The sequence below is a fragment of the Malaclemys terrapin genome, chromosome 6 (genome assembly GCF_027887155.1).
Source record: "Malaclemys terrapin pileata isolate rMalTer1 chromosome 6, rMalTer1.hap1, whole genome shotgun sequence".
NCBI classification, from domain to species: Eukaryota; Metazoa; Chordata; order Testudines; family Emydidae; genus Malaclemys; species Malaclemys terrapin.
In genome coordinates this window covers 55,201,237-55,221,014 of record NC_071510.1, presented here as the reverse complement: position 1 = coordinate 55,221,014, position 19,778 = coordinate 55,201,237, and the positions used below count along the sequence as shown (strand labels likewise).

Sequence of the window (19,778 nt, the reverse complement as noted above, 5' to 3'; positions counted from 1 at the left end):
GCATGATCCCCAGGCTAAAGACTGAAGGCACTTTGATATTCTTGTTCAAAAGTGCTCTATTTCTGGTCTATAGAGTGACAAGCTGGAAGGAAGTCCTTAACAGTTGGAGAAGGGAATATACAGAAAATTTACTTACACTGACAAATGTATCATTTCTCACAATGTAGGGAAAGAAATACACCAGGAAACACTTTGGGGTGGGGGGTGCACTACAGGAGAAATCTCTAAGTGCAGCAGAGTATATTTTAACTCTATCCCAAAGTGAATGCCCGTTACAGGGACACTAGTCATGATTAATGCTAAAATTTTTATCATGGATATTTTTAGTAAAAGTCAGGGACAGGTCATGGGCAATACAGAAAAATTCACAGAAGCCCCTGACCCTGACTTTTACTAAAATATCCATGACACTGTAGGAAGGGACTGGACAGCTGCAGGGTGGCTGGGAGTTCTGGGGCACCCACCACCATGGGGGCTCAGAGCTCAAGGGTGTCCCATCCACCAGTGGCGGAGGGGATCTGCAGGGTCCCCCTATCCTCCTCCCCAGTGGCAGGGAGCGCTGTGGGAATCCCCCAGCCCTCCCACAGCAGCTGGGAGCTGCCGGGTACCCCCGCTGCCCATGGTGGCTGAGAGCTTGGGGGCCCTCTGCCTCAGGTGGTGAGGGTATCTTACAGCTTCCTGCAGCTGCGGGAAGCAGCTGGACCCTGCAGCTCCCAGCTGCCAGGGATGAAGTCACTGAGGTCTTTGGAAGTCCACGACCTCCATGACAAAAATCATAGCCTTAGTCATGATCTGTGCCACTGAACTACAGGATAAGATGCGTGCACACACACACACACACACACACACACTCTCTAATTTAGCCTGAAACAATAACCCTGTGACACAAACTGACCTCCAGGCAGCACCATGCACTGCCAAGTATACGAGCAGAGTCTCCAAGCCAAGTTTGACTGGACACTAAAGAGATCCAGGATGCTTTGGTCTGGTGAAGGCAGCACCATACATCTGGAGCAATTCCTTATGGCCAGCTAAGGAGCACCATTACTGGGTTCTGAAAGGAACAGTGTGATTCTTCTCAGCCAAAAGAAGGATCACTTTTGATGGGGCACAGATGGGGGAGGGGAAGAGCACCTCTCCTTTACAAAAGCATTAAGGACTCAGTTCTCCCTTCTACAGACACATGTAACTATCAGTAACACGCATGAAAAATAAATAAGAGCGGAATAAATCCCTGAAATGCTAGAACTGTAATATGCTAGAGGGGTAGATTAAGTATCAGCCTTGAAATGCTTGGACTCCTTGGACCCACAATTTAAAATCCCAGCAGGATTAACATAGCCATTCATCTGGCCAAGGCAGATAAATTGAATAAGTTGCATTTTCATGTGTGTGGATCTTTTGGCTGAGACCTTGAAAACGCCAACTCTGTATCGATGCTTTGGGTTCACAGGGCTTTCTTATAAGAATAGTGCCTTTGTCTCTTTGTCACTGACCCAAATTTCCCCTCCTCATTATTGTGCAATGTGTTACTGCTGGCCACTACCCCTGCTCTGGCTGCTTTTCAATGGTGCCCTGTGTATATGGGGCCAGGTTCTCCTTTCACTACACGAGTCTAAAATCCAGTGAAGTGTAAAGGTGGCCTAGGCGAAGGGACAATCTGGCCCACTGTTTATTAAAAAAACAAAACCCAGTGGTGTTTGTTATGACATTACATGCAGATCTGAGCTAGTAAGTTCAGTTTGATAAAAAACTGAAAGGAATAATTGTTTCACTCCAAAAAAACCCCACAGTTTTACATGACACCCCAGCAAGTTAATAACATCTGCCTTTAAACAATGCAGCGGGCTTGATTCTGTGCTCTGTTACACTGATGTAAATCCAGAACTACTCTAAAGTATCAGGGAAATGCCCAAAATCTCCTGTGTGAATACTGTGAAACCCTTATGGATTCTCTTAATAAAGTGTTAAGAGAACAAAAAAACCCACCCAGCTTGTGGTCTCAAAGTATATGACTTAAATATATATTTTGCCACATAATCTGTCAGTGTACATCAACAGCATAAAAAGCTGCTATCAATCACATGAGAAATGGCTCCGGCAACAAAGCCTGCATGTGAATCTTCATGAGAGACAGATTCTTTGCTGGCTCAGTGAGTTAGAGCGTGTGGCATCGTTTAGGAATGGCAGTCTGAACAAAATGTGTTATGGCAGTATTAGCAACAGCACGTGAGGAGGGAGGGAGAGGAACGCTGTATGCAATATTCTGTACCTTAATAGTGACAGTGCGTGTTTGAGATGAAACCCATGTATGAAGCATCATTGGAATGAGTGTTCTCATCAGTAAGTAATGAGTAGCATTCACAAGTTGTCAGGAGTAACATTCTGAAGTTTCCTTTTACAAATCAGGAGAAATTATTGAAACTTATTCACTTGACCATCTGCATCTTCAGACAGCACTGCCACATTTTTTTGCATGAAGGTATAATGAGAGTTTAATTATAAAAGGTGAAATGGTGGTGATGATAAAATTGTAGTGATGATGAGTTTAATTATCACAGTAGTAAATCTTACGCGAGCAGCAACACATCTATCTTCTTCTTCTTCTGTGTGTGACTTAAAATAGAAAAGTAAACATGATGGATTTTAGCTTCTTACTCAATTGTCATAGAAACAGGTATGACTGAGCCTGTATATGTGTTTGGCTTTTTTATATAGATTTCTTGTCTGACACAGACTTGAATACTGTAATTCTAGCCCCTTTCTACACTTCCGAGCTAAAACAGTTTAATGATCAATTACATGTTTGTTTTTTATTTGGTACTACTGTACCTCTGTGTGGCAAGAGTCCTTACTACTGTTGACAGAAGCTGCCCGTCCTTGGCTGAAACTTGCATGACATACTGCGGCTGTCCATTCACAAGACTGCTACAATCCTCCACCGTCTTTACTAGGGGAGCAGCTGAGCTGGTGCAGTCTGGTAAGACTTCAGGCAGGTGACTGCAGCGGCTGGTTGTCATGGTAATAGACAGCAATTACTTTGCTAATGGTTTTCACATTCATACAGGATTTCCATCTAGGAACAGATCAGAAAACAATTTATTAAAGCAGGGCTGTTAACAGTGAATGCAAAATTACAGGCAACCAACATCCCATTAGTTAAAATGAAATAGGGTTGGAGTAGCACCTTATCTTACAAATTTTACACACACACAAGAACCCGTGGCATTTAATAACAATGCAGCAGGCACATCTGTGTGTGTAACTGTTGTATTGATCTCTATGAAATGAGAGGTGTGGGGTTTTTTTTGTTTGTTTGTTTGTTTTTAAGAAAAAAATAACCCCAAACCTATTTACCTCTTGGTATTGAAAGAAAGCTTAAAATATTACTTATAGTTGAAAAATAACTTGTGCAATGTGCATATCTAGGAATCAGCTGCACATACAGGGTTTCCTTTGTTTTTCTCTGATTTTTAAAGTGATGGTGGTGATAAATGAAAAGATTGGAACCTTTTGTCTGTCTGTCTCTTTTGCCTGTGTTGCAAATGAATGTATTAGGTTCATTTTAACTTGACACTTGCCTCTGACCACAAACTGACAAGGTTACATCTTGAAAGAGAAAGTAGTTGATAATCTACTCTGTGAAATCCCTCTGTGAAAATAATCCATTATTGCTAAGCGCATTACTTCACCAACACAGCAGAATAGAGAAACAACAAATACCAAGCATTTGTAACACAAACCCACTTATTGATAGTCTGCATGCCGTAATAATTCATGCCACAAGGAGAGGTAAAAATCATAGCATGCATATGGCTCTCTCATACGTTTGGCTCATTTTCCCATCACTTAGAATATATTTTATATGCTGTCCTGGATAGTGGTAATTGCAAAGCAAAGGTTACACTAGCAATAAGGGAAGAAGACAGAGCCTTTGGACACGCATTCTTTGCAGCTTCACATAATGATGGTCATTATGTCCAGGTATGATTTTTAAGGCAAGGCAGTGTGAGTCAATGTATAGCACGTGGGGCACTGTGCCTGGAAACTTGGGCCCTGATCCTTTTTGGGAGTTAGGTGCCTAAATACCTCTTGAGGCTCTGGGCTTAACTTCTCTAGACCTTAGTTTCTCCATCTATAAAATGTGAATGATCCCCATCTTCCTTTGTAATATGCCTTGATCCATGGATGTAAAATACCACTTTAAGTGCTATGAACGATTATTATTCTTTGTGCAAATTGGAGCCAGACCTATATTGTGCCTAAGTGTTTCTGTCTGTGCACAACATTTGGTCCATTTAAAAACCCAAAACTTAATTCATGTTTCAGCCATCATTATTTGTAGAGTACTGCATGCTAGGAATCAAACCGTGCATTTAAATATTAATGATTACTTCTTTTAAGAGCCCTTTAGAAAGGTGTGTTTAAGGAATGAATTAATGTAACTAGATCTCGTTGGATTTGAACAGACACTGGAATGTCACTGTTGAATTTTTAAAGTTTCCTGACTGGACCTCTTTGGCAGTAAGACTTTGGGAGATGCGAGGATGTGATGGTGATGCCATGTCATTTGTACAATGCAAGCTTCAGAATGGATGCAGGCCTTCTTAGACAGGTTTCTAAGAATAGGAAAGAATGCCTGGGAACCTGTGTGTTTTAATGGGATCATTTTCAGCTACTTTTCAAACTCTATACCCCAGAGAGAAGTGGATGCTGATGAGCCAGCTTACAGTAGTTTCAATGTTCAGAGAACAGGGAAAAGAAAGAAATCACATTCTGACCCTCATTTACAATGAAAATGAAGCAAATGACTAATTTCAAAACCATTAGCACATAAAAGATGAAGACTTCTTATGAGAATAGGACCCACAGGATTTCCAAGGAGGGTGTGCTGGGACATGATTACCAGTAACACTTTTGTTTTAAAATACATGCTGAGACTGTTCAACAAGAATATGCAGCAGCAGAGTAGCTGCTTCATTAAACTTAAATAGCCTAGACAGTACTGTGCTTACAGACCCATGCCTGAGAATTATAGATTTCCTTTCTGGTTGCTTCAATGACCTCATTATGTACAACAGCAAATTTATTGTTCCATATAAAATGACCATCCAAGCCTTTACAAACACATTCATCAGCCATTTGATAAGTTTAAGAGCATTTTCTGAAACACCAGATGATGCAACTAACTGCAGACTATTAAAGCACACAGAACTCTTAGTTGTAGCCATCTCCCATCTGTGATGTTAATTCAAATCCTTGTGCACAGCACTGCCTTGACATTCCAAGCTAGTGGAGCAACCTTGCCCTATTCTTTTGTCTAACTTAATAATTTTCACTTTTCTAATGGAAAAAAACATTTTAACAAAATCGATAATGATATTAATTCAGGCCTTGAGAATAACTCTTTTTTTAAAAAAAATTGTTTCAATTCTAGCATAGATCTAAAATGTAATTAACTTGATTCCAAACCCGGTACCCCTGGGAATGTATTTCATGCAAACTGCATCCCACAGTATATGCTTGGAATTAATACAATTACAAGCTTAAATAATAAGCACATATTGTACTCTGAGGTGAAGACCAAGATTAATTGTCCTGAGAGGTACATGCTGACTAAGGCAAAGCTGAAGTCGATGTTGATTCTGAAGAACAATAAATCTTTATAGGCAATAAAACGCCAAATTCATTTGGAATGTTTTCCATCCAAAATATGTGGAAATCTCTCCATTGTGGCTATCAATATCTTAGCAGAAGGGGAGAGATTAAGAGCAAAGGCAAGGAAGAAAATGTCTTTCCATCTGGCATTTAATGAGAGATATAATACTGAGGAGGTAGGAGGATTATTTCAGATGCCAGGAGTTGCAGAGAAAGGCAGCACTAATACAAAGTGACAAGACCATATGAAAAGATCAAGATGAACAGAAAAGGTACTAGTGAGATAAACTTGCCCCAAACTTTGAAATTGGAAACCTCAGGAGGGCAGGCCTAGGGTATGTCTATACTTACCTCCGGGTCCGGCGGTAAGCAATCCATCTTCTGGGATCGATTTATCGCGTCTTGTCTAGACGCGATAAATCGATCCCGGAAGTACTCGTCGTCCACGCCAGTACTCCTGCTCAGCGAGAGGAGTACGTGGAGTTGATGGGGGAGCCTGCCTGCCGCGTGTGGACCCGCGGTAAGTTGGAACTAAGATAGTTCGACTTCAGCTACGTGAATAACGTAGCTGAAGTTGCATATCTTAGTTCGAAGTGGGGGATTAGTGTGGACCAGCCCCTAGACTCGATCCTGTTTCTAATGAGAGCTGGCATTGAGTATGTGGTAACAAGTGTATACTTACTGACACACTTGAGAAAATGTATATAATCTGTCATTTCCTCTCTCTGCCTTGATTACTGCAACCTCCTCGTCTGGACTTGGATTCCCACCTTGTCCTTCTCCTATCTAACCAAAATTCTATTGTACTGTTCAAACCATGAATCTCCCTATTCTCCTAGTGCCCAGTGACTACCATGTGCCTGCTGAATGATGGTAGAACTTTGCACTTACATGTAACATTTTTTTCTGAGAAACTTGAAGCACCTAGCAACAAATAATATAGTACATCTCAATACACCTCTGTGAGGCAGAGAAGTAGAGAGTGGAACTGAGGCCCAAAAATTGTTTAAGTAAATTGCACAAGGTTATTCTGGAAGTCTGTGTCAGAGCCAGGACCATATTTCCAGAATCCTAGTCTTCTGCTTTAGCCATAAGGCCATATCCTTCTCCCCATAATGACTTATTGAAAATTACAAGATGCTATTCCAGCAAAGGGCAGCCCTAGCTTATACACACTCTCTTCCTTCCTGATCTGCTTGCTCCCACCCAATGTGGTACAATACAGCTCCTGGTGGTATTATTTCTCCCCCACCCCCTTTGTTTTAAATTATTATTCCAAGCCCCTTTCTGTGGGCTTTTCAAACACAAAAGCAGACAATATACAGATCAGGAAGCCTGTCTCTCTTTCTCTCCTCCCCCCCCCCTCCAACAAGGGGGCAAAAGTGCCACCAAATGTTGGCAATCCACAGTATGAAACGAAATTATAGGCCTTTGTTTCTTGGGTACACCAACAGCTGAGTATTCCTAACAACAAACAGTTACTTAAATAGCTTTTCTTTATAGAAGGATTTTCCTCCTGTAAGAGACTTGTAATTCTGGGATTAAGAGAAACTACAGGACTCCAGAAATACCTGTATGCAAGGCACCCGGACTCTTATTAAGTTATATTCAAACATATGGAGATGTCAAAAACCAGCCTCAAAAGCCAGGGAAGGAATTTCAACAGCTCACCTGAATTTACAATGGGCACATACATTGAATCCTCAGTGCACTTTTGACTATTGTGCATAAATTGAATTCATTTCTTAAACCCATAAAGCACCATCATGCTGATGAATTCAATTACAATAGTGGATTTTCAGTTTTAGCCACGAGGGAATCTCTTGAGAGCTTCAGTAGAAACCCTGAGTGGTTTGGAATGGATTCACATGAGACAAAAAAGCTCTTATACTGTAAGGCACTAGGAGGCAAGTTATACAAATATTGAAGTGGAGCTCTTGTGTAAACTGCCCATTTGTGCTTCTTCAGCACCCTTATTAAAAACAGCACATAATGCATCTGTTGTATTCATATGCTTGGAAACCCATTCTCTTTTCCCATTCTACATTCCCAGGAGCCTCTGATTCGTTTCAAGAAATGCAACTCAAACTTATATCAATCAGCTTTGGGACTTTAGAACCAAGGGGGGAGGGGAAACACACACTAACTTGTTAGCAGGAGAAGGTTTCCCTAAGGAGTGTTAGTCATGGAAAAACAAAAAACAAATCTGGGGGGGCACTTTGGTTCCTATTAATTTATTTTTACATTTTCTTAAGAAAATGTATCTGTCTCTCCAGAATCTTTCCCCCCAGTTTAACATAACTTAAAACAATGAGCAACAGGTAATCATTAAGCATCAAGGAGAAATGTCAAGCTAGTGATGTTCAAGGCCAAACGGGAAACCAAGGCACATATTGCTCTTACCAATCCTTACATGACTTGATAAGGTCATGTTTTCTAAAGACCTCAGTGGAGCCCCTCAATTTGCCTGGCAAATTTTGCTGGTGAAGATGAATCCATTTTGCCCAGAAGTCTTTATGAAAATATGGCACACAAAAAACAAGAAGTTTGTGTTCATATGCTTTTGCTATTATTAAAAACTGCAGATTTTTATTTCAGGGCAGTTTAATGTTTTTTTTAATATATATGACTGTATTGCAGAACAGGAGTACTTAACTATGTCAATGTCATTCTGAAAAATACCATTTGGGGACTGCCAGAAGGTGGGCTTGTCCTTTTAAGGGAGTTGAGCTCAGCCCTACCTGTGCTAGTTAACTTCCTCCTCAGGCAATGGGTATTTAGGTTTCCAATAAGAAAGTGGAAGCCTGCTCATCTCACTGAGAAGGGAGATGGAAGACTCTCTTGCAGAAAGGTCAGGTGGGTGATACAAAGGGCAGAGGGAGGCTGACTCTCTGTAGTGAGCTTGAAAGGCGGGGCTGGGAGACCCTGAGCCTTGACTCAAGGGTAATGGGGAAGCCCTGGGAAAGGGTACTGCTGTAGGCAGTGTTGAAAGGAATTGATGCTTGCAGTTGCTTAGAGGGTTGAGGCTGGGACTTCAGTGAGGGTGGGAGGAAGAACCCCTTTGATGACTTTGTGCCACCAGGGAAAGTGAACTGCTGAACTCAGGAAGGAGCTAGAACAGTAACCCAGGAGGGAGCTAGAATAGGAACTACTACCCAGAGAGGGTGAAGATGTTAGGTAGCCCTGGGAGGATGCAGCCTAAGCAAACCGTGGAAGATCTCTGTAGTCCCAGGACCGCTGGGAGATGGCTTTGTTTCCATTAGACTTGTTCTATTAATTCTTGAAAGGGTGGATTTGTGTGATATACCTGGAGGGCTTAGTCATGTCACTGATCCAGCAGTGCTGGGAGCTGGAGGACCACTGTCGGGAGACAGTAAGTTTACCAGAGTGGGGAGATTAAGGTAGATACCTTACCTTCCTTGGCTTCTGGGAAAGCAATATTGCCACACATGGTGGGCTCCACATCTCAGATTAGAGACTAGCATAGACCCAGAAGCATGAGGTTTAATATTCTGCCCAAATATATCTATTAGTCTTTAAGGTGCTACCAGACTCCTTGTTGGTATTGCACACAGTATTTCAGATGAGGCCTACTCCACTGATCTTCTATATCTTTAAAACATAATCCCAACTATACATATAAAATGATGGGAGTCTAAATTACCTGTTACCACTCAAGAAAGATCTTGGAGTCATTGTGGATAGTTCTCTGAAAACATCCACTCAATGTGCAGCGGCAGTCAAAAAAGCGAACAGAATGCTGGGAACCATTAAGAAAGGGATAGATAAGACAGGAAAATAACATATTGCCTCTATATAAATCCATGGTGCGCCCACATCTTGAATACTGCATGCAGATGTGGTCGTCCCATCTCAAAAAAGATGTATTGGAATTGGAAAGGGTTCAAAAAAGGGCAACAAAAATTATTAGGGATATGGAACAGCTTCCATATGAGAAGAAATTAATAAGACTGGGACTTTTCAGCTTGGAAAAGAGACGAATAAGGGGAGGAATATAATTGAGGTCTATCAAATCAAGACTAGTGTTGAGAAAGTAAATAAGGAAGTGTTATTTACTCCTTCTCATAATACAAGAATTAGGGATCACCAAATGAAATTAATAGGCAGCAGATTCAGAACAAACAAAAGGAAGTATTTCTTCACACAATGCACAGTCGCCCCGTGGAACGCTTTGCCAGAGGATGTTGTGAAGGCCAAGACTATAAGAGGGTTCAAAAAAGAGCTAGATAAATTCATGGAGGATAGGTCTATCAATGGCTATTAGCCAGGATAGGCAGGGATGGTGTTCCTAGCCTCTGTTTGCCAGAATTTGGAAATGAGCGAAAGGGGATGGATCACTTGATTCCCTGTTCTGTTCATTCCCTCTGGGGCACCTGGCATTGGCCACTGTCAGAAGACAGGATACTGGGGTAGATGGACCTTTGGTCTGACCCAGTATGGCCATTCTTATGTTCTTATTATAGTATTTTCTGTATTATTCACCATCCCAGCCCACAGGCACAGGTGGGGCTGAGCACAACTCCCTTAAAGCTCCAGGCCATTCTGTGACTTTTTTCTAACTCTCCTACAGCTCTGGGCAAGTTTGACCCTAGCTGCAGTTTGAGTGCTGTATTTGCCTTCCCTGACAGTTCTCAGAACCGGAATTCTCTGGTTGCTACCTTTCACTTATCACCTTTCCCCTTCCTTGGACATCCAGATGGCTCTGATATGCAGTGGGAGACTAAGATGATCATGTGTTTAAAACACAGGCACAGGAGTCAGGAGGCCTGGATTCTGTTGTGTGACCCTGGACAAATGACTTAACCTCTGCCCCTATTTTCACTTAAAACACAAAATAGGGACCAGGATTCTTAGCCACCTTTTATATTGTTAAAGTTGTAAAGTCAAGTACTCATTGGCACACAGGGGCCGAATTAACTGACCTGTGGCATTTCTGAATGCTTGACTTTGCAACCATAATGTTCTCTCAACATAGTTTCTGTATGTATTTCCCCAGGTTTTTTTGTAAAAATCAAAACTGAACTGCCCCAGAAATTCTGTCACGTGGAATCATAGTGAAACTCGCATGGCTCCAACCCTGCCGATGAACCTTTAGATCCACTGCACGGACTTCTGCCACTTGAACTAATGGAGTAAGTGATGGCAGAGGCAGTATGTTGTCATCCTATATGTGATAGACCAGCTCTATAGGGGGATGAGACACTTTTTGCCACTGGGTTTCACAGATATCTGCTGACAGAAGAGGAACTGTGAAACTCAGGAATCCTGAGTCTATTCCAGGCTCCTGAACAGAGTGGTCCCTAGTAGTCAAAGACCCTTCTTCCCCTGTCTCCTCCACTCTCTGTCTATCCTATTGCTGTCTAACCCACTCCAGCTCCTCATCTGATTTCAACTGCCCCCCACTACCGCTCTGGATTCCTTGTCCCAGTTTCCTGGTCCTATCTCACTTTTTCCCCTCCCTCTCCCCCCACCCCCATCCCTCAGATGGATGTTCCAGACTGGCAAAATTATAAAGCTTTCCAACATTTCAACACTTCCCATTCTAAATTTTCGGTTGCTTAACTATAGGCTAGCTCTGCCTACAACAAAGCATATTCAGAATCTCTGATTAAAGGGATTATAAGTGGAGCAACCTCTATCGTAGCTAGTCACCAAAGATTGAACCTAAGCCATCCAGACTTAAAAGCATGAGCTTCTACTACTTGAGTTCAAGATATATCTCCCTTAGCTGGTAGCTATACAGTTATCCTCTAAAAATCCACCAGAGGAGGGCACAAAACACATGTTGGACAGAGAATTACAAACATGCCAAATATTATTAGACCTGCAATTCTTTTCACAATGAACATCAGTGGGGGATCAACTGGGAGTTTAAGAATATTTGGAAAACAATTTTAGAATAACATTCAGTGCTGTGGTTTAAAAGAAAAAAAAGCCTGTTAAAACTCATAACTTAGCAGCATTCAGTGTTGGGGGGAAAAAACAACTTATAGGAGCTATGGGATACAAGTTGAGAATGTTGAAACAGGAAGATGTTATGCTTAGTTACCACTTGGGCAAGGCATGCTATGTAATACTTGCAAGATTTCACTGTATTGTTTTACAATATATAGTAGCGCAATACTGATTCCATTGATATTGTTGAGCAATTCACACTGATTTTATTTCAGCCCACATCTTACTAGTTTTGAATACTGTAGATCACAATTTTCAGCTCAGTAGGTCTGAACATGCAGAGCCTTAAAATTGCTATGCTCTAAACTGTATATTAACTACAATTTTATAAACCTGCATGTCCGAGAACTGCATGCCACTACTACTAGACAGTGGCACAAGGCAATTCAGTGTGAATCACAGAAATGTAGGACTGGAAGGGGCATCAACAGGTCATCTAGTCCAACCCCTGCACTGAGCAGGACTGAGTAATAACAACTAGACCATCCTTGACAGGTGTTTGTCTAACCTCTTAAAAAACTCTAATGACTGTTATTCCATAACCTCTCTAGGTAATTTGTCCAGTGCTTAACTACCCTTATAGTTAGGAAGTTTTTCCTAATGTCTAACCTAAATCTCCCTTGGTACAATTTAAGCCCATTGCTTCTCATCCTTTTCCTCAGTGGTTAAGGAGAACAATTTATAAACAAGCTTCTCTTTATAAACAACCTTTTTATATACTTGAAAACTTATCTTTTCGTCCCCCATTCTTCCCACCCCCCCCCCCAATTTCTCTTCAGACTAAACAAACCCATTTTTTTCCAATCTTTCCTCATAGGTCATATTTTCTAGGTCTTTGATCATTTTTGGTGATCTTCTCTGGACTTTCTTCAATTTGTCCATATCTTTTTCCAAGAACTGGACACCTCATTTCAGTTGCAGCCTTATCAGTGCTGAGTAGAGTGAAGAATTGTCTCATGTCTTGCTTTAACACTCCTCCTAATACATACCAGAATGATGTTTGCTTTTTTGCAAAAGTATTACATTATTGACTCCTAGTTTGTGATCCACTATAACCCGAGATCCTTTTCTGCAGGGTATTCCTTCCTAGGCAGTCATTTCCCATTTTCTATTTGTGCAATTGATTGTTCCTTCCTAAGTGTAGTACTTTGCATTTGTCCTTATTGAATTTCATCCTATTTTGTTTCAAATCATTTCTCCAGTTTGTCAAGATCACTTTGAATTCTAATCCTGTCCTTCAAAGTGCTCGGAATCCCTCACAGCTTGGTTCACAAACTTTATTAATGTAGTTTCTATGCCATTATCCAAATAATTTATTAAGATAATGAATAGAACCAGACTGAGGACAGATCCCTGAATGTTCCTTTTATTTGTTGTATGTTTTCAAAATGTCTGCCCATCCATAAATCAACGCTCCTATTTGGATGCCCTGAATTTCAAACCATTTTCAATTAGAGGATGTGACTACTTTTTTTTTTTTTCCCCCCTTGGCATAGTAGAACTGTATAAATAGCAATGTTCCAATTGAATAAATATGAATGTATGTATAAATCAAGTATAAATAAAGTTTTCACCAGTGAAAAAAGTTCATGACATTTGCCAAATGAATAAATACTTAAACTAGCCAAACTTTGGCCACATTTACAAGGGAAGTTAGGCTTGTATGTCCAATACTTTGGCCCCACTGACATTTTTAAAACCATAGCTCAGCTGCTACCTAATCCAGTAAGTACCTAAGTCTCCTTTGCACTTAATTTTCCACCAATGGGCATGCATAACGACACTTCGCAGCTAACCAGCAGCTTGGAGCCCTTGCGCAGGCCAAAGCTGTGGAGCTGCCAGTAAGCTTCTCAAGCCGTATTCCTCTGCCTATCTCATCAGTGGGGCCTGATCCTGTGCGCATGCTTTGAGAGTGCCCATAGCATCAGCAGATCCTGCACAGAAGACAGCCAGTGGGCTAGCGTGTGTGTCCAGAATACCCAATAGCCCAGTGGTTAGGGCACTCTGCTGGTGTATGAGACTCAAATCTGAATCCCCACTTTGCCTGATCTGGAGCAGGATCTTGAAGCCAGGTCTCCCACAACCCAGATGAATGCCCTAGACATTAGGTTGTAGCCTCTCTCTCTCTGGCCCAGTGTATATTTAATGGTTTATACAACAGCAACAACAAGGAAGATTGGGAACTCTCCCACACCACTCCAGAATAGCCCATAGCTAGATCTGGGCTCAAGTCTGGAAGAGAGAGGATTTGAATCTTGGTCTCCCACATCCCAAGCTTGTGCCCTAACCACTGGGCTATTGGGTATTCTGGGGTGGGGTGGTCTATTTCTCCAGTTTTTCAGGAGAAATGTGCCTAAAGGCAGCTCAGCCCTAATGCCAGGAGAGGTTTCATGGCTGAGAACCCTGAACAGAGAGAGGGGCCTATCAGTCTAGTGCCTAAGGTTCAGATCACTGGCAATTAGGCATCTAAGTACCTTAGAATCTAGACCCAAACCATTTGCATTTGGCCACCTGGCTAGCTGAGATGGATGCCTGCTCAATTTGCTCACTTCTGAGTATCTCTTTCATAGATGCCCAACTCTTTGTGTATAATGCAGGTAGCCTGAGCTGGCTAACTCAGAGCTGAGAATTCCACTATACAGCTAGGGCACATACGTATGTTTGCGAATCTGGCCCTTTAGTTTTATTCATAAGTCTTCCATTAACAGAAATAAATAATGTAAAGCTGACCTGACAAAGTGGGGAGAAAACAGAGGTTATGTCTTTCTTTCTTTAGATGTATAAAGAAGGGGTGCTATGTTTTTGTTAGTCCTCTTAGCACTAGAAAGTCAGGACATGTCGGTCTTGTTTTTCTCAGAAGATTTTCTGGAACACTGGACAAACAGGAGGAGGAAACCATGACTCAGCACATCCTCTGTTCTGACCAGATTTTCCCAGGCCAGTCCAAATACTTCCTGAGCTGTGCCAGCTGTCTCCAGGCTCCTTTTTGGAGCAGGGGATTGCAGATACCTTGTGTCACTGCAATGTCTCTTCGAGTGAATGGACTTTCTAGTGCCTGGGTTTCTGCCAGCAGAAGCTGGTGGAACACAAGAGTGAATAAAGTCCCAGGAGTCTATCACTTAAGCACGATCTAGAAAAACAAAGTAATATGTGCTTCCAGTTACACTCTGCAAGTTCCTGACAGTATGTTGTTGTAACCCAAATCTTCAAAGAGGCTACTTAAATTGCACCTGCCTATTGCACACACAATATGCTATTCTGCTCCACTAAAGTCAATAGGAATCTTTTTATTTGTATACCCAACACATACTTGTAAATTTAAGGCCAATAGACTTGCAACAAGCTGGCTGACACCTGCAAAGCTTTGGGTCTAGATGCATTTTGAAAAAGTGGCTTGACTCCTAGGGCTGATCTACACTACAAAATTAGATTGACTCAGCTACATCACTCAGTGGTATGAAAAAATCCAAACTCCCAAGTGATGTAGTTAAGCTGATCTTCGTCCCTGTGCAGACAGCACTAGGTTGATGGAAAAACTGTTCTGTCAACCTAGCAACTGCCTCTCAGGGAGGTGGATTTACTACAGTGATGGAAGAACCCCTCCCGTCACTATATAAGCACAAAAATAATAGTTTAGTGAGATTGTATTGGAGAAACTGACAACACTCTTCTTCAATTGTTTCCCCACCCCCCTTTTTACTGCCTACTGCTCAAAATAATTTAAACAAATTTCTATGATGATTGGCGTCAAAATTGACAAAAGTAAGGACATTCAGAATTGAAGTCCAAGGACTCATCTCTGTTGGGGAACAGAGATTTTTGATTTCCGCCTGCTGTGGATAGGCAAACTTGGTATTTACTCTGGTAGAACTTACCCTCTCCTCCCCCAATTAAAGTAAGCAAAATGCCACTAGTGTAAATACCACTGGCTACATCAGGTACCTATACCAAAGTCTGAACTCAGGTCAACCCCCCAGTCTACTGTACCTTTAATTCACTTTGCTGTGCCTAGATATTTCAGCAGGGATGGTTGTACTGCCAACCAGGCAAGTTCAAAAATTAGCCTTGTTTGTAAGCTGCTCTCTGTTCCCATGCTCAGTACAAACAGGGGAGCAAACTTACTCTACTGGGTGCAGCAGTGGCCTCTGCTGGGGTAGCAAGAATTGCAACCCATAGCTTGCAGCTGTGTCCAGCAGACACCTCTGACTGCTGCAGCATCAGGTACAGCTCTGGCAGAAACTTAGCAACTTCACACGAGAGGCCAAAGTTAGCGCTCCAAAACTGCAGCACTGACAAAAATTGTTGTGCGGCAACCTTGGGATGGTTCGTTTTTCTTTTGATTAGGTCTATATGAATTGGGAAGTGTCATTTTTCACCATAATAGTTTCATAACTAAATATAGCTTCTTAGCATTGCCTGATGAGGGTGAAGCGGAACTGGTGGTGTCTTCCCAAAGCATGTGGTTCTACTGTTGCCAAGAACTAGGTCACTTGGAATATGTACATAGCACATTTCTGTTATTCAAAGGCATATTTTAAAGGACAAAATTTTCAAACCTGAGTGCCTAAACTCTGGTGACTAAATCCTTGTAGACCCCTAGGCATACGTGGGCAGTTTTCAGATGGGCTGGTATTCACAAATTTCATTGTAGTAAATGGGAGCTAGAGGTGCTCTTCTTTCCTCTAAATCAGATCACTTACATAGGTGCCTAAAAAGTGGATTTAGGAACCAAACATTAGACCCTCAGCTTTAATTTTTGGCCTCAAGGTGCTAAGAAGAGATTTAACCATGACACCATTTACTGTAATGGGAGTAACATGGCAAACCTCCATGCACCACTTTTGGTAATATTAAAATCTCCAAGTACTCCATTTAGTAAATATTCTTGTCTGGATAAGAGCAACCTTCTTTGTACAGTATTTATTATTGCTATAGCACTTCCCTTTAAGGGGGAACTGCAAGTGTTCTGATAAATTGCTCTAGTACCTCTGTTTTTCTGATGAAATGCTCTCTTGTGACTTCCAACAGCAGCTGTCTGAGTCACAGTAGATATCCCTACAGCTCCTCTTACAGTAATGGCACAGGAGGTGAGGTGAGAGTAGGGGATACGGGAAGAGGAAAGGGATCTTCACTACCTCAGAGAGAGGGGCATATACTGGAGTCACAAGAAGGCATGTTTTGCTGGGACTCTAGCTCTCTCTATCTTGATAAGACCCTTCACCTGCAGTGAAAGGCATAGTCTGACCCTGTGCAACATTCTTTCCATATAGCATGTTTTCTCTTGTTCCGTAAAGCTGACCTCAGATTGTCTTTCACATTTATAGGCTGAAGGGAGAGACTAAACAAGTGCATTTTGGAACAACTAACAAAACAGACAACCAGCCCACCAAGAAAAGGATACAAATTAACTTCTTATACCACACTGTTTTATAGCTGAACGCTTTCCTGCTTACACTACTTGGCTGTGAGCCTGAAATGTTAGTTAAACAATTACCTATTTTAAAGAGAATAGGTCATTTAGGACCTGATTCAAATCTTGTTGAAGTTTATATGGAAAGATTCTTATTGTAGTCAATGGGCTGTAGATCCAGCTTAGTTAGGGTTTGTCTACACAGCAAGTTAGTGCATGGCAAGCCAGCACAATCTACAACACACCAGCCCGCCACAAACGTGTGGATGCTGCTACAGGGTGAATTAGTACATGGTGTGCTGGAGAGTCACACCCTGCCCACACAGTCAGTCAGTGTGCGGCAAACCACGCCCTTAGTTTACATTAACTGTAGGAGGAAACTTAAGGGATAGTGGTCAGAGTCAAATCCCCCATTTACAACTACAGCCTTGTCTACCTAGGGAAATGGTTGTGTTTTTGTTTTTATTAAAGTTTCACCATTGTTACCATTGGGGCAACCAATGGACTGCTGCCACCATTTTAATCCCTAAAGTCCCAATCCAGCAAACACATAATTTTACAAACTATGGGCCTCATTCTCTATTCATGCTGGCTATGAATTGTGAGAGGACTCCCACAAAGACCCTGATCTTGCAAAGGCTGCCTACCATATGTGCTTAACTTCATGAAATGAGTAACCCTGGACTATTCTCACCGTACATTTGGAAGCCTCTGCAAGATTGGAGCCTTGGTCTTCTAATGCTGCTCAGAGAAGGTCTAATCAATATAGTGATTCAAAGGCAGGCTCTCTATGTTAGGGCTCACTATGATGCTAATAGTGGTGGAGTAATAGGGGGTAATTTTGGGGAAAAAAAAATTCTCTAAGGCAAAAAGGCCTGAGTTGGCAAGTGACTTGAAAAACTAAAAAATTCCAAAGATCAGACCCAATGAATAATACAGTCCCAATCTTTGATTAATTTTATTCCTTAAATTATTATATTTAAATTCTCTGCAGTGTTAGTAACTCATGATTTTATTGAGTTTTGTGATATTTGGGGCTTTTATTAAAGGCCCAGCTGCTGGAATTGTGATTATATCAGAATCTGTTTTCACTTCTTTAAAAGTAAGTTTCCAGTCCTCATGGTTGAAGAGAGAAGCTTGAAAATGTGAAACCTAAAGTTTTCAAATCCAAAGGCAAATAAAACACGATACCCACCACTCAACATGTACTATATTTAGTATCTCTGGATTTTGAGGGGCCTAATTTTTTTTAAAAACAGATGAGTTTGGCAATCCTGACTCTACCAATTTCACACAGACATCAAAGGCTTTTTTACCAGCCAATTAAACATGGAGTGGACAATGGTTATAAATAAATAAAATAAAGGTTAAAATTGACTTTTTTGAAAGCCAAGTGAATGCAGTATCTAAAATTGTTGTTTTTATCCTAATCATATCACTGTTTCAATGCATACTAATGTAACTTGACATTGTCAATGTATTTTACATTAACTTCCTTTCCATCTCTCAATCTACATAGTCATTTCATATTAAAATGATTTCCTATACCAGCCACCTCTCTCCCATCCTACAAACCCCAAGCACTTTGTTCCATGAAGCCTTTCAGTAGTGACCCATGCATTTGTATCATCTGGGGTTGAATACTGCAGTTTGTGTACACTGAGGTACAGTGGGATTTTGGGTGTGAATGGAACAGGTAGCGCCTTTTCTCCTTATATTGTTTATCTAGTATCAGGACTAGATTATCAACCCTTTGGGGTGGGGGCCAGCGCTTTTAATGTTTTGTCCGGTGCTGAGCCCACTCTTGGCACTCAATAAATAAATAAAACATAGCATGTGTATAGTACTTTATTTCCTGAAAGCACTCCCTTGCATTAACTTATTTATATATGTGCTGTCTCAAAATAATGGTGTGTAATCAGCCTATGTAATCCTGTGGGCTTGCCAGCTAACCCTCCCCACAAAGAGAACTTACTTTGTATTTTATCCTGTAGTGTTTTACTTGGCACTGGTTTAGCATCTGATGTTTATTGGCAAATGAATTAAACAAAATATTTTGGAAGATTCAAAAGCCATTTTTTCTTTAAAGAAAAAAGGAATATAAAATTAAGCTCCTTTCCTTTTCCCTTTCCTCGCTTACTCTCCAGACAAAAGTGACTAAAAATACTCTCCTACCATTTGCTTCAACACAGGAAGATGCAATAATAAAAGAACAAAAAGAGTTCCTTTGTCCCAGAGAGAATGAGCTGTAAATTCTAAATCGGTCTTCTATAATTTTTAGACACAGAGTTCTATCTTTAATTTTGTGGAAAGCTAGCTTATACCAAACTCAATTATGCTGTGTGTTTTCATAACAAATAGTTCCTAATGCCAAAAAGAGAGTGCATTTAAGAGGATTCTGTATTTAAAAATGTGATCATGCTGGCTGGTCCCTATACTCCGCTAGTGTTGCTGTGCATGGCAATATGAGGGGAAATCTGAGATTGCTGTTTCTCCCATCTGCCAAAGGTGCAGTCAGGGAGGATGTGCTCATAGTGTTCTGCAGTGAGCATGCACAGTGGCAGTGATAATGGGAAGCCTCAAAGCTACATGAAATACTTTAAGTAGTCTTCTATTATTAATCATCGGAAGGAAGAATGTTAAGTAAATTAGGGCCAACACTTATATGTGAGGTATGGGGGCCGATATTTTGTTAACTTACTTTTAATTACCCGTTTAAATGAAAATGGCTTGT

General features: G+C 41.2%; 1 protein-coding gene across 1 annotated transcript in view; it reads right to left on the bottom strand.

Annotated features, from left to right (window-relative positions):
• MARCHF3 (membrane associated ring-CH-type finger 3) overlaps window positions 1-19,778 on the bottom strand; it is a 119,133-nt gene that overhangs the window by 29,966 nt on the left and 69,389 nt on the right. The window contains exon 2 of the mRNA XM_054033046.1: window positions 2,833-3,076. Coding sequence (XP_053889021.1) covers window positions 2,833-3,020 — 188 coding nt within the window. The 5' untranslated portion in view covers window positions 3,021-3,076. The remainder of the gene's footprint in view (window positions 1-2,832; window positions 3,077-19,778) is intronic.